Source organism: Myotis brandtii, unplaced genomic scaffold (genome assembly GCF_000412655.1).
Source record: "Myotis brandtii unplaced genomic scaffold, ASM41265v1 scaffold217, whole genome shotgun sequence".
In the NCBI taxonomy this organism is placed as follows: Eukaryota; Metazoa; Chordata; class Mammalia; order Chiroptera; family Vespertilionidae; genus Myotis; species Myotis brandtii.
The window spans coordinates 1,976,027-1,988,768 of NW_005358137.1; the positions used below are offsets into that span (position 1 = coordinate 1,976,027).

Below are 12,742 nucleotides of genomic sequence, written 5' to 3' on the forward strand. Positions count from 1 at the left end.
ACTGGGGGTCCCCTAGCTGTTGAGGGAAAGGGCTGGAATTCAGACCTAGACCCATCTTCCTCCAAAAAGTAAGCTCTCTCCTGTCATCTGCTGCTGCCATTTCTAAAAATTAAAACAAATTATAATCAGAATAAAGCAGGGGGGAGGGGGGAGGTTTTGAACTTGGATTCTCAGGCTCTTGCAACCCAGCAGAGTGTGTTTGAGGGTCTCAGGAAGTCCTCTTGAAGTTTTGATGAAATGTAACCAGTGAAGACCAATGGCCTCTTTAGTCAAGTAGAGGAAGATCTATAATGGATAAAAATTCTTACGTGAAAATATAGACAGAATGGGTCACCAAAGAAACCCAAAAGTAACCACAAATCAAGATGGTTTTCTAGTTAGTAAATTGAATGGTCTCTGAATTGTGTAATTAAGGGGGGAAATTGCTGTTTAAAAAAGTACTTTGTGTGGTTTTTAGTGAGATAGTAAATTCAGGACCGAATTCAGCTTTCACATTTGTTAGTGGTCTTTTTAAGAGAATAAAGGGCAGTGGTTCGTATTGAAACAGGAATTGGATTGGAGACCAGGTGCCTCTTTATCCACCTGCTTTCAGTCAGAGGTCACTGGCCGTGCACTGCCCACTGCCCAGCACGCTTTCAGCATGCAGTGCACATCTTAGCATGTCTTACATTGTTTAAAGCTTCTAAAAGAAATGATTTGGGGCGCCCATGAGCTGCGTGGCTATCTCTAAATGCTGCCAGACTTGGGATGGTGTTTGTTTTCTTTTTGCCATGGTGTTTACATGACCTGGCTTGGACCACGAATGAAAATGCATTTGATGATTTCCTGGCCTCACCCATTCCCTAATGGATGTCTGTCTGGACGACAACACCCACTTGAGCACTAAGGCTCCTACACCAGCACAGGACCAGCCTGGGGGGAAGGGGGGTCTGTGACTGTTGGGCAAAAATACGGCGATCAGGAACCTTCTATGAAGTCTGAATTCTCCAGTTATCCAGTTCTAGAAGCACCCTTTGTGCTCTCTGTCTCCCATAGAGCCTTATGTTAGGGTTCATACCACAGCTGTTCCTCGAGTCGGAGAATCTCACAACTTGGTTGCTACCCTCCGGAACTCTAGCACTGGGCCTGCTCTCAGCCTTGACTGGGACTCGCTAGGACAGTTGGGGGCTGTCATGCAGGATGAGGATGACAGGCTGCTGTCTGGGGTCAGCTTCTATGGGATTGCACACAGCATCCCTGTATAGGCTTGACTGTGAGCCTGATTTACATAGCAGACACGCTCCCAGATAGCATATTTAGCAAGATGCATTCACATTTCTGTTTTGTTCACCATTGTCCCGAGCGCTGTATGTGGATGTGTCGGACGCAGTGGGGCCTTTCAGGAAACAGCAGGACGATTCCAGGCAGAGCATGACAGGTCTTTAGAGGGACGCACCTGCTCTAACCCAGGCCCACGAGCAAACGGGGGGCTGAAAAGAGGCTCCATGCATTGAGTGTTGACAGCGGGCCATGGCTGTCCGAAGGCTCAGGTGGTTGTCAGACATAAGTTTAGCTTAGCTCTTTGAGTAATTTGTCACGCCTCACTCGGCCCCTGCTGGGCCAGCACGTGCCAGCTTAGTGTCAGAGTGCCTGTTCACCAGACGGCCACTCAGGCCTAACGTCCTGCTGTTCCCCAGACCAGCGGCTTGCTGGGGCCATGCACAGAGGGCCGAGCCGCGGCGACAGCCAAGTACTGTGCAGAATAAGCGTGTTCATAATGAGACGTGAATGGCATTAGTGGGTCCCTCTGGAATGGGGCCTGAGCGGGCGCCTCTCGCCGAGGAAGTTTGGCAGCCTGTTCGTTAGTTAAGGTGAGTCGCCGGGAGCTCCGCCTGCAGCCGAGGAGCCGGTGCAGCTCACGCTTGCAGGCCCAGGGCTGTGTGACCCCCTATGGGAAAGATCATAAATCATCAGAGGGGCCACTTTTGAAACCTTGAAACTCAGTTCCCTTTTTAAAAGCTGCATAGAGGCAGCCTAAAGGCAAATTCTGGAATAGTGCTGCCCAGTCGTGCTTTCCACAGCGGCAGGTGCGTCTGTGTGTGCCTCCAGCACGGGGACCCCGTGCCACAGCCAGGGAGACAAGAGGAACTGGATCTCTGTTCTTTACTGTAGTTAATTTAAACTTAAATTTAGATAGCCACGTGTGACCCTTGGCCGCTGTACTGACAGCACAGCCCGGACTGCCTCTGGTTTCGTGGTGCAGAATGCTCCTCTGAATACAGTTCAAGGAGAAGGGGGAGGGAGAGCCTGCACTGAGAAAACAGAAAAATATTTTCCTGTTTTAAGACACATACTCTATCGAAAGCTAATTGGAAGGGCGTAATTGTCACCAAGTTATGTTTTTAAAGAGGCCATTTTGACAACACAGTGAGAGATGTAGAATTGCTTCTGTCGCTACAGATCATAAACTGATGGTGATCCACATTCCCTGTGCTCCTGGAAAATTAGCATGATTTTCACAATGACCAAAACGCGTCTTTTAACTTTGGTGTTGACGATGAGGAAGGGGAAAATGAGACATCATGCCGCCTTCCCCAAGTGTTAATTCATAAAGTCATACGTGTGGTGCCTCCATCGCTGTCGAATTGTTCTGGCGTTATCCTGTTATTGGAAGTGCAGCATTCACCTTCCCAGGAAGCAGAAGCCGCACACAAAAGGGGAAGATTTGCTTTCTGCCCCGTGAAAGGCGGCCACACGCAGGGGTCCTGTTAAGACAGCTGGAAAGTTGCTTCAGTGTGTTACGCTTGTAAGTTTTATTGGTGGCTGGTTTTTGATTACACATTTGAATGCGTGTGTTCCAGGCTGCAGTTTTAATTAAAAGGCAGTCTTTTTTTAAGTATTGCCTTGCGCACTCTCTGCTTGATCCTCCAACGTATTTGTTCTTATTTCCGAATGCTCACAGCCTATCTCGGCTTTCAGCTCAGGTGCCCCCTCAGAGCATACCTCCTCGGCCTTCCCTCTTCCCAGGGACATGCATTAGCTTATTTCTTAGAAGTGTGTGCCACCACCTTCTCACTGATCCTTGCTTGAAGTAGCAAATCATTTTGTCAGTAGGCTGAAAAGAACATTTTATCCGGGAACTAGCAAGAGAAGATCCAGATCTGTCCCCCAGCTGTCAGTGGAAAGAGATGCTGTCATAGTCCGTGTCTCTGTTTTTGTTCGTTTGACTCAATCTTAATGGTCTTTTGATGTGATTCTGTAACTATGGGTGTACATACTTTTTATTGATACTAGTGTTGGATGCAATTGAAATCCAAAAGAAACTTAGGTCTCAAAATCAGAATTTTATCATTAAGACCAATCCTTAAATTTCTGACAGATGTTAACAAACTTGCAAGGTAATTTCCCCCCCACAAAACATAAAAGTTGCATCACTGTACGTAAAGCAGAGTGGACTCTGGCATTGTTACGTGTGCCATTCTGCACATGCACTTGTTTCCTTAACCGATTGCTGCAGCTACGAGGAGCGAGCCCTCTATCTCGAAGCCATAATTCAGAACCACCGCGAAGTAATGACATTTGAGGATTTCGCAGCCCAAGTCTTCTCTCCGTCTCCCAGCTACTCCCTCGGTGGAACGGGTGAGTGTCTGCATTATTCTTCCCTCGCGCGCTTAAGACACACTCGAGCAGCAGATGTACACCTGTTTTTCACAGATAAATGCTTGCGAATTTAAGAAGAGCATTCTCCCTCTGAATCAACTAATGAATATCAAAAGGAACGATGACATTCATTTTAATGTGTTTTGTATCCGAGCTGTTCACCCAGTTCTTTTCTTCCGCTATCCTGTTAACCTCCGAATCTAGCGAGGTTAATGAACTTTCCTCAGTGATGTGCTCGGTTCATTTGGGAGTGTGGGTTTCTTGCTGAGCTGGGAATAATGTTGTCTAAAAGCGATGCCCGCATCAGTGCTTACTTATCAAAAAAAGAGTTCCTCACAGTCGAAGCCGTTGCTACTAATGCTAAATGGGGATTACGCTGCCGAGATACTCGAGATACCCGGTCAGGGATTAATGCGGGAGGAATGGAAGGACGGTGCCCCCTGGTCCATCATGACGGCAGGGCCGCACGAGCCTTCTCTGCAGCGGCCTGTGTCACATGGACCGGCCGCCGACCAGAGCAGCACCTGGTGTGGAACCTGTTTAGAAACTGGCTGACCGTCATGTTCATTTATTAGGCAAGTGGGAAATTTCAAACATTTCCATGAATGTTCTTGTTTTTAGGTTTCACTCTCTTATATGAACAATTCGGGGAAAATGGTGTACTGCCACCTAAAATGATTGTATGATTATTGTGGGTGGAGTTTTATTATTTTTTTCAAAGAATAGAATTACTTACAAATTTCTGCATGTCATTGCAGATGACTTGCCTTTCAGAGAGTAATGGGATGCTTGGTCAATGCATGCTGAAATTCTCAGTGAAGGGCTTCCTTCTGCTAGTGTAGACACATTGTGAGGGCGCTTAATAGATTTCTAACCTGTGTCAGTTGCCTCTGACACCACCTTCCTTCTCCTGTTCTGACTTGTTAACAAATCTCTTACACACAAAGTGAAAAAAAATTAAATTCCGTGAAATAAATCACTTACAAATAAAATCAGCCATGCATCACTGTTTAACATCGCTGGCTTCAGTCCTCGCCTCTCCCAGCTTTGTTGGGAGATAAGAGGAGAGGCTTGCACTCGCCGGGGGAGCCAGGAGCAGCAGGCAGAAGGCCTGGGAGATAAGCAAGCTGGCCAAGGGAGCAGAGCCATGCGATTTACATAATCACGCCCCTGCTTCCTGGTGAGGCGTCGAGGAACACAGGGATGGCCTCTATTGATCGTTGTTGAACTGGAATACTAAGCAACATGAGAAAAGCTTATAACTTAAAGCTTTGATTAATGTTTCCTACATTAAAAAGGTAGAAGAGCTGTGAATTGAATTCTTTTATACACTCTGCCAACGTTCCATCTAAAACCAAAAGGAAATCAGTTTCAAGGGAAATGAAGATTTCATACCCAGTTTAGGTAGAGGTTTAAAATTGTTTCTAATTCTTGGTGAAAGCCCATGAAAGATCTATAGCAAAGCTAATTTTTTTTAAAGATAATTATTCTGGTTTTTTCACCCTCACAATGATTTGGGGCTTAATTTTTCAGTGCTTTGAGAAACCTTTTTGTTTCTTAAAATTAAAGCGATTAAATAATAGATATTTGCACTCATCAATTCAACTGTTATGTTCTTAAGGCTCTTGACTATTGAAATAAATATTGATGGACTTTTTATATTTTAGCCTCTGTATAAATTTGATTTTTTCCCCCAAAAGTTTAAGATTATTAAAACCAATTTAAATTAGTGTGTAGGTAACATCTTAAGTGAGATTGTAGGAGTCATTTGGGTTTTTTAAGACCTGCAGTTTAAAGACGATTACTGACAAGCTTCTTCAAGAACATCGCGTTTGCCAAAGTCCCTTAACAGATAAAGGTTCTGACAGCTCAGAAGTGTGGGCATTGGAACCTGTACAAAAGGAACGTGAAACCAAAGATGGAATATCAAGACAAATCCTGCTCCTTTCTTTTTTCAAGTTATTTACACCAGTATCACATTTCATACTGTTTAGGGTTTAGGGAATTGGGTGTTGAGTGATAAAAATTTTTGTATGGATATCACACCAATCCATGAATGGGACTTGTGTCAGGGCATAATGCTCTCTCTCTTTTAATGCTTTGCCTATGTGCCCACCACAGTGATTAAGAAGGAACTAGAAATGAACTTGACCTGAACTGAAATTGGGGGCAGCGCAGTGAGGGTGGAGCACGCACAGGCTCACTCTCAGAGCCACCTCCTCGCCCCATGCCCGTGCCGGTTCTGCTTTCGAGGAATCCCTACCCCTGTCTGTTACCACTTTTACAGATGAAAACACTTCTCACTTATTCACAGTGTTTTTTATTATCTTGGGGCAAGTGTGATCAAACCCAGATGAGCTGAGCAGCTTAAACTAAGAAACTGAGGGGAAGTCTGCTCTTCCAAGCAGCAAGCCAATTGGAAAAATTGACCCCGAGCAGTTAAGCTCCCACAGTGCCCATCCGACCCAACCCGGCCATCCTGGCCAGCAGGGTCACCAAAGCCAGGCCTTGGGCTACTGCTCACATGCATATGCACAGCCTGAGGAGCGAGGGGCTCTCGGGTTCTCTTTGTATCCTTGTCCAAGGGCTTTGTTGTGAACACAGAAGGAGAGTAACCTGAAAGCTGTGTTCACTGCACACTGGCTTTGTAGCAGCAAGCAGCCCCTGCTTCTAGAGGGAAGGACTCTGATGTCGGCTTTACGTCCTCGCTGTAAGTAAGAGATGTGCCAAGTGGGAAGTGCCCTCTCCTCAGACTCTCCCTGCCCCAGTGCTGTCGCTTGTCACCCAAGGCGGCCATAGATGGTCACGGTGGCCAACTGTGTCCTCTATTCATGACTCACTGTCAACCACAGATGTGAGGCAGGGTCTTTTGTTGTTTGGCTAATAGGTGGGTGCTCAGCTTTTTTAAAAGAGGTTTTTTAAACACCTATTTTGCCAGTGCAAAAATGTTATTTTACAATACCACGTACCTCCTATCTATTCTGCCCACTCCTTGTTTCAATAATGCCCACTGTAGAATCGGGATTGGAGCTGCTTTCTTACCTAGCCCTGTAATTTGCATTCCTTTTGATTCCTTCCTTATTGACCAGCAATTTCTGAGTGGTAGCCAGTGATAAACTATTGGCTGCAGTTAACACACACACGAGTGTGTGTTTGCATATATATGTCTACACGTGTGTGTATAGATATGTTCTATGTATGTACATATGTGCATTTCACACACACACACATTGGGGTAAGGGACTAAGTTTGTGTTTCCAAGCATGTTTCCAATGAAGGGGGGCCAGCAGAGGAGCCGTTAAAGGGTTAACGGGCACGGGCGCCCTCGACTGCTGGGAGGGGCTGATGTAATCGCTGCCGCTCACAGCCAAGTGCATCTGTTCACCATGAGGTCATTCTTCTGCATGCTAATGATTTGGAAAATCAAGTCTAATGCTTGACATTATCAGAAAGGATATAAATAGTGTAAATCTTTACTTTTGGGAAGCTGCTCTTATAAAACAAAAAGAGAAAAGAAAAACTTTAGCTTGGACTTGAGGGTTGTTTTTTTTTTTCAGGACTGCTTTAATGATTGTGTCTGGACCTTAAGATCTGGGAGGGATCCCCTTGTGTCTGTTGATAAATGATCCCCAAATTACTATTACAGTCACAGCTGACAATTTGGTAATTGTGAACTAGAGGTATGTCTAATTTAACATCATATTTTAAGAATTTCCAAGTGCTTTGGTCAGAAGGTGATAAAGATGGATTTCTCTCAAAGAATGTCTAAAACCAAGAAAAATGAGTGGTCCCTCTCCATATAGAAGTGAGTGTTTGCTGAGGATGCCGGCACTGTTTGTGGTCCTTCCTGCTTTAATATTGCTATAGGGAGCCAGCAGAGGGAGCACAGATCGTTGTTTATTTGTTAGCCCTACATAAAACAACATATGATTTCTCCAAGATATGGTCAGAAACACTCCCTCCTTCACGACAGGCTAGACTGTGAAGGCTCCAGGATTTAGAACAAGTGGGAGAAAATGCCTCACTAGGCACCATCAGATTCTGCCACTTGTAATGTAGGTCGTATTTGGAGCTTAAAGCAGATTAGTCCGAGTTGGTCTCCGGATGCTGCTGCCTCTGCTGCTACTGTACAGAGCTTCACATTTTCACCTTTCGCGCTCAGGAATTGCACAGGTGCCCGCTTAGAAAGCTTTACCAACCTAACAGAAAAGACCTTAGTAATTTTTCTCTGCAACAAAATCATTATATTAAGTTCACAGAAACTGGATGCATCTCTTAGCAGCCTGTCTCCTAGAAGGAGAGGTGCAAGCCAGGGCCAGGACATATGAAAATGCTGGCCCCGTGCCCGCCCCGTGGGATAGTCCCAGAAATCAGAGCCACGGCTGCTGGTGTATTAATATCAGTTAAAGACCAGGGCTGAATCTCAGCATTTCACTCGGATACTCCAGAAGTTACCTTTAAGTGCAAGTGCTCTTGTGACCCTGTCTGTTCAGGAGCTCCGGCTGCCACCCCGCACCCTCAGGTGTCCGTGGCTAAGCAAGTGTAGCCACACGCCCCGCTAACTGACTGCCCTGCGTGTGCGGTCCTTCCACCCAATATCCCTCCCAGACCCAGACCAGATCTTTCTTCACAACCTAACTGCCTCAATTCTGACCCCCTTTGCATATGACATTCAAAAAAACAACAACACTTAAAATGCATTCTTCTTAAAAATACAATGAAGCAGCCATAGGAATTTTTTAACCACCCACAGTCCCATGGCTGATCCGCCTGGATCTGGCTACAGCTGCACATTGGTTCACCTGTGAAGCCGTAGGAATCTGGATGCTGTGTCCCCACACCAGGCATTGGGATTTCCTGGTCTGGGCCGTGGTCTGGCCCTGGGGACCTTCTTTTAAAAACTCCTGAGAGCATTTTAATATGCAAGCAGGACGGAGAACCACTGTCCTAAGTCAAGGCCTCTCAGTTATGGTTAGGGCCTTGCCTTAGTGCCATCTCACTTGTTACTTATATCTTGATTTTTCTTAGCCTATGCAAGTCTTTGTCATGTTGTATGTTTCTTCTATCTTAATAGACTGTAAAACCCTTAGAGCAGTGGTTCTCAACCTTCTGGCCCTTTAAATACAGTTCCTCATGTTGTGATCCAACCATAAAATTATTTTCGTTGCTACTTCATAACTGTAATGTTGCTACTGTTATGAATCATAATGTAAATATCTGATATGCAGGGTGGTCTTAGGCGACCCCTGTGGAAGGGTCGTTCGACCGCCAAAGGGGTCGCGACCCACAGGTTGAGAACCGCTGCCTTAGAGAATGATGCATATAATTTCTTTCTTATCACATATGCAAAAGGAGTAGAAGAGAAATGTGACAGAAAGCGGTCAGACTGTTGCGTTAAGCAGTACAGGTGTGTCCCCAGGCCACAGGTGTGTGTTGGGCCTGATGCAGATGCAGAACAAACACCTGTAATGGTGATGCACCTCTCCCCCTCCCTTGCTGGTCTCCTAGGGAACATGGACTAGTGATAAGCAGTGTGGTCAGAACTGCCCTGGAGAAAGCCTGGGTCAGCCACGGACTGGGTGATGCTATATGAATAACTGACACTTGGTGCAGGATGCTTTCTTCAATGTTACTGAGGATTTTAAAGAGAGTTCTCAATTGCCCCCTTTAGCACCACATTTTGCCTTGTGCTTTTTCACCCCTTTTTCCTCTTAAAACTCTTTTACTGTCTTCAACATCATCTTTGGAAGAGGGAAGGAAGAGATGAGACAAACTTGTGTTCCACTGACCCTGATAGAACACTATGGTGCTCCCTGTCAATCGCACCATCTCTGAATGGCCCTCCCCTCCCTTCCCTTGGCAGCTGCCACCAGGAGGGCTGAGCCGGCGTTTTAAGGGAACACAAAGGCTCTGGAGGCCTGTGCCCTGCCTCTCCTTCCCTTCTGGAGCCTGAAGTCTTGGTAGGGAGAAGCAGATACTCATGAGCCTCCCGTAATGGCTAATGATTAATAAGTCCAGATTAGTTAGCTCCAACCTATAACCACATGTTAAAAAGATACAGTCAAAAGGGAAGAAAAGCCAGTCAGCCGATGATTTGCGGTTGGGTTGAGATTTCCCTGAGATGGGCTGTGCCATCTGCCTTATGAACCTGGGAGGAAATGAAAACTTGCCTAATATCTATTAGATATTTCCACTAAGCATCCTGCCAGTCAATTCTTCACTTTCTCACATTGGCTAGAAATTAAGACGTCTGAGAACTGGAAGGCCCTGGACAAGAAGAATATAAAGGCTAATAACCGTAGGAAGAGACAAGAGGAAGAAAGGACTCCTGTCAGAGCCGGTGGGGCGCTCCTGCCCCAGGGCAGGTGCAGAGATTGGGGGTCCTCACAGGTTTCCAGAAAAAGATAGGCCCTGAGAGATTATTCCTTCTAAAGTGTGGACATTACATTTCATTTGTTCCTTTGGAAGAACTTGAAGATGCTGCTTTTTCTGTGAACGGCTGCGTTCGTCTAGCTCTGGCTCCTCAGTCCTGGCAGGGTTGTAAGTGCCTCGCTGCTAATTACGGCTCTGGGGACACTTCAGCAGTTGCCAAGAGATGGCCGGCAGGTACTAAGAATTTTTCTCAGAGACAATTTTTGGAAATGACTCTTAATTAAAGCTTATTTGAAATAACCTTGAGATTTTGTTTCGGAAGAACCTGGCGCTTCTGACGCCCAGGTCCACACTCCTGGGCACCAATGCTCTGGCCTCGTGTCCTGGTTCCAGCAGGTGGAACACGGACGGCCTCGGCGGTGGGTTCCTGGAAGACCCAACGGCTTCGCTTGGTTTTCTATTTAGCAAAAACCAAACCAAAGCAGAGGCCAAATGGAACATTTAGGTCTGCTGACGGAAAAAGAGAATATTTCATACTCTTCTTTTTCAGAGGGATATATGATGGTAACCAGGAAGTTAAACCTCTAAACAGCATAATAAAGAGAAAAGCTGGTTCCTTTTCCCCATTAGCCTTTAAAGTCCCTCAAAAGGCTGAAAAAAATCCCTTAAAATGGGAAACATGCCAATCGACTTTAAAATAATACCTGAAGTGCTTACGGTGTTGCCGTTGCCGAAAGTCCTCTCTCAGTCCCAAGGAGCCCAGGAGCATCCCTGTGAAGGGTGCCTAGAAAAATCGGCAGAACCCTGCTTTTCAGCCGCTTTAAGAATAGGAGACAGTGAAGTCCCAGATGCATAGAGGACATATTCCACCCACCGGCACTCACTTGCCAGGGCCCTGCCCACAGAGCTCAGCGTTCCCGTGGTGGGAGCTGGGGTCAGTACCGTCAACCAGCATCTCCCTTCTCGCGAGCCGGACCGTCTGACCTGTGAGGTTGCCTGATGCTGGAGAAAGCCACTGCGGTCTCCAGGACGCACTGCGAGGTTCTGCTCCCCCAGGCCTAACCTCAGGCAGAACCAGGAGGTGCCGGCTGCCCTGGGTGGCTGCTGAGGTACGCTGGGCAGATTGTGTGGCCGGCGTGAGCCCGTGCGTTGTAGTTAGGGAAACCCTGCTGCCTAGCTACATCCCTAGGGCTCAGAGAAGTAGCTAAAGAAACAGCCCGACTCCAGTTAACGCCAGGGCCTCTGGCATCCAGGTGTGCCCTCTGAGGCCAGGCTCCTGACCAGGGGGATGTGCGCTGACCCAGACCATCAGGGGCAAGAGTCCCAGAGGGAAGGGATCAACACAGAGAAGAAAAGAAGCAGCCAGAAATGGAACTCCATGGGCCGAGACTGGCTGCTCTTTACCCAGTTACCCAATGTGGTGACTGCCAGAGCCATGTTTACATATTAGAACTCAGGTCCGGCTTGGGTCCTAGGACACATATGCACCTTTGCTACAGCTTAAGCAGATGGGAACCCCACGAGGGCCGTGGCCTGCAGACATTCATTCCATAAACATTGGGAATATTGAGGGGGGCTAAGAAGAAAAAGCAAAAGGAGCAGGAGTGCTGCTGAGAAACATAACACTGGGGTGGCACTTTAAATCGGGGGTCAGGGCAGGCCTCACTGAGAAGGGGACATTTGAGGGAAGACATGAAAGAGGTGATGGAGAACGTCATTTAGAACTGGGTGGGGTGGGGGGAGAGAGGCATTCCAGGCAGAGGAATAGCAAGTGCAAAGGCCCTGAGGCCGGAGCTTTCCAGGAACAGTGAGGAGCCCCGTGTGGTTAGGGCAGAGTAAGCAAGGGGGTGAAGAGGATGAGGCAAGTCAGAGCAGCCTGTGGCCAGCAGGGAAACTTTGTTACTCTAGTGCAGTGGTTGGCAAACCGCGGCTCACGAGCCACATGCGGCGGCTCTTTGGCCCCTTGAGTGTGGCTCTTCCACAAAATACCAATTGCGGGCGCCCTCGTACAGTGCGATTGAAACTTCGTGGCCCATGCGCAGAAGTCGTTTTTCGGCCTGGGTGAGTCTATTTTGAAGAAGTGGCGTTAGAAGAAGTGGGGGGTGTTGGGCGGGCGAGCGGCGCAGGCGGGCCACGGGATAGGCAGAGCGGGGGAGGCGACATTTTTTAAGCAAAGGCCAGCTTAGGAGTACCCTAATTAAGTTAATAACAATGTACCTACCTATATAGTTTAAGTTTAAAAAATTTGGCTCTCAAAAGAAATTTCAATCGTTGTACTGTTGATATTTGGCTCTGTTGACTAATGAGTTTGCCAACCACTGCTCTAGTGAGATGGCCAGCTTTGGGGGGAGGTGGGTATTAGGCAGTAGAATAACATAATAAGAATTCTTGTTTTAAAAAATCACTCTGGGCTTCTGTAGGGGGGATGTACTATAGGGGAGTGGGAAGGAGACTGGTTAGATAATATTCTGTTCCCCTTGTATTCCTGTCCCTGGGCACAGCGGCATGTTTGACTAATGAATGAGCATGTGGCGACCCCACAAGGTTCTCCCTGAACATTCCCTATGGGGCCCACTAGTGGCCTCCTCACCCCAGTGCCCCCGAAGGCAGCCCTGACCTGGGTTGCACAGGTGAAGGGAGCATGGTGACAGCGGCTCTTTGTATGGGGAGATTTGGGTTGGAAGGGAGAAAGTGAAAAGGAGGACAGAGTTTTGACCTGCAGTCACATATC

General features: G+C 47.1%; 1 protein-coding gene across 4 annotated transcripts in view; it reads left to right on the top strand.

Moving 5' to 3' along the window:
- The window catches only part of RALGAPA2 (Ral GTPase activating protein, alpha subunit 2 (catalytic)), a 274,630-nt gene that overhangs the window by 247,962 nt on the left and 13,926 nt on the right, over window positions 1-12,742 (top strand). For all 4 annotated transcript variants that reach the window (XM_005865977.2, XM_014539482.1, XM_014539483.1 and 1 more), the window contains one exon: window positions 3,497-3,618. In XM_005865977.2, the coding sequence (XP_005866039.1) occupies window positions 3,497-3,618 (122 nt within the window). The remainder of the gene's footprint in view (window positions 1-3,496; window positions 3,619-12,742) is intronic.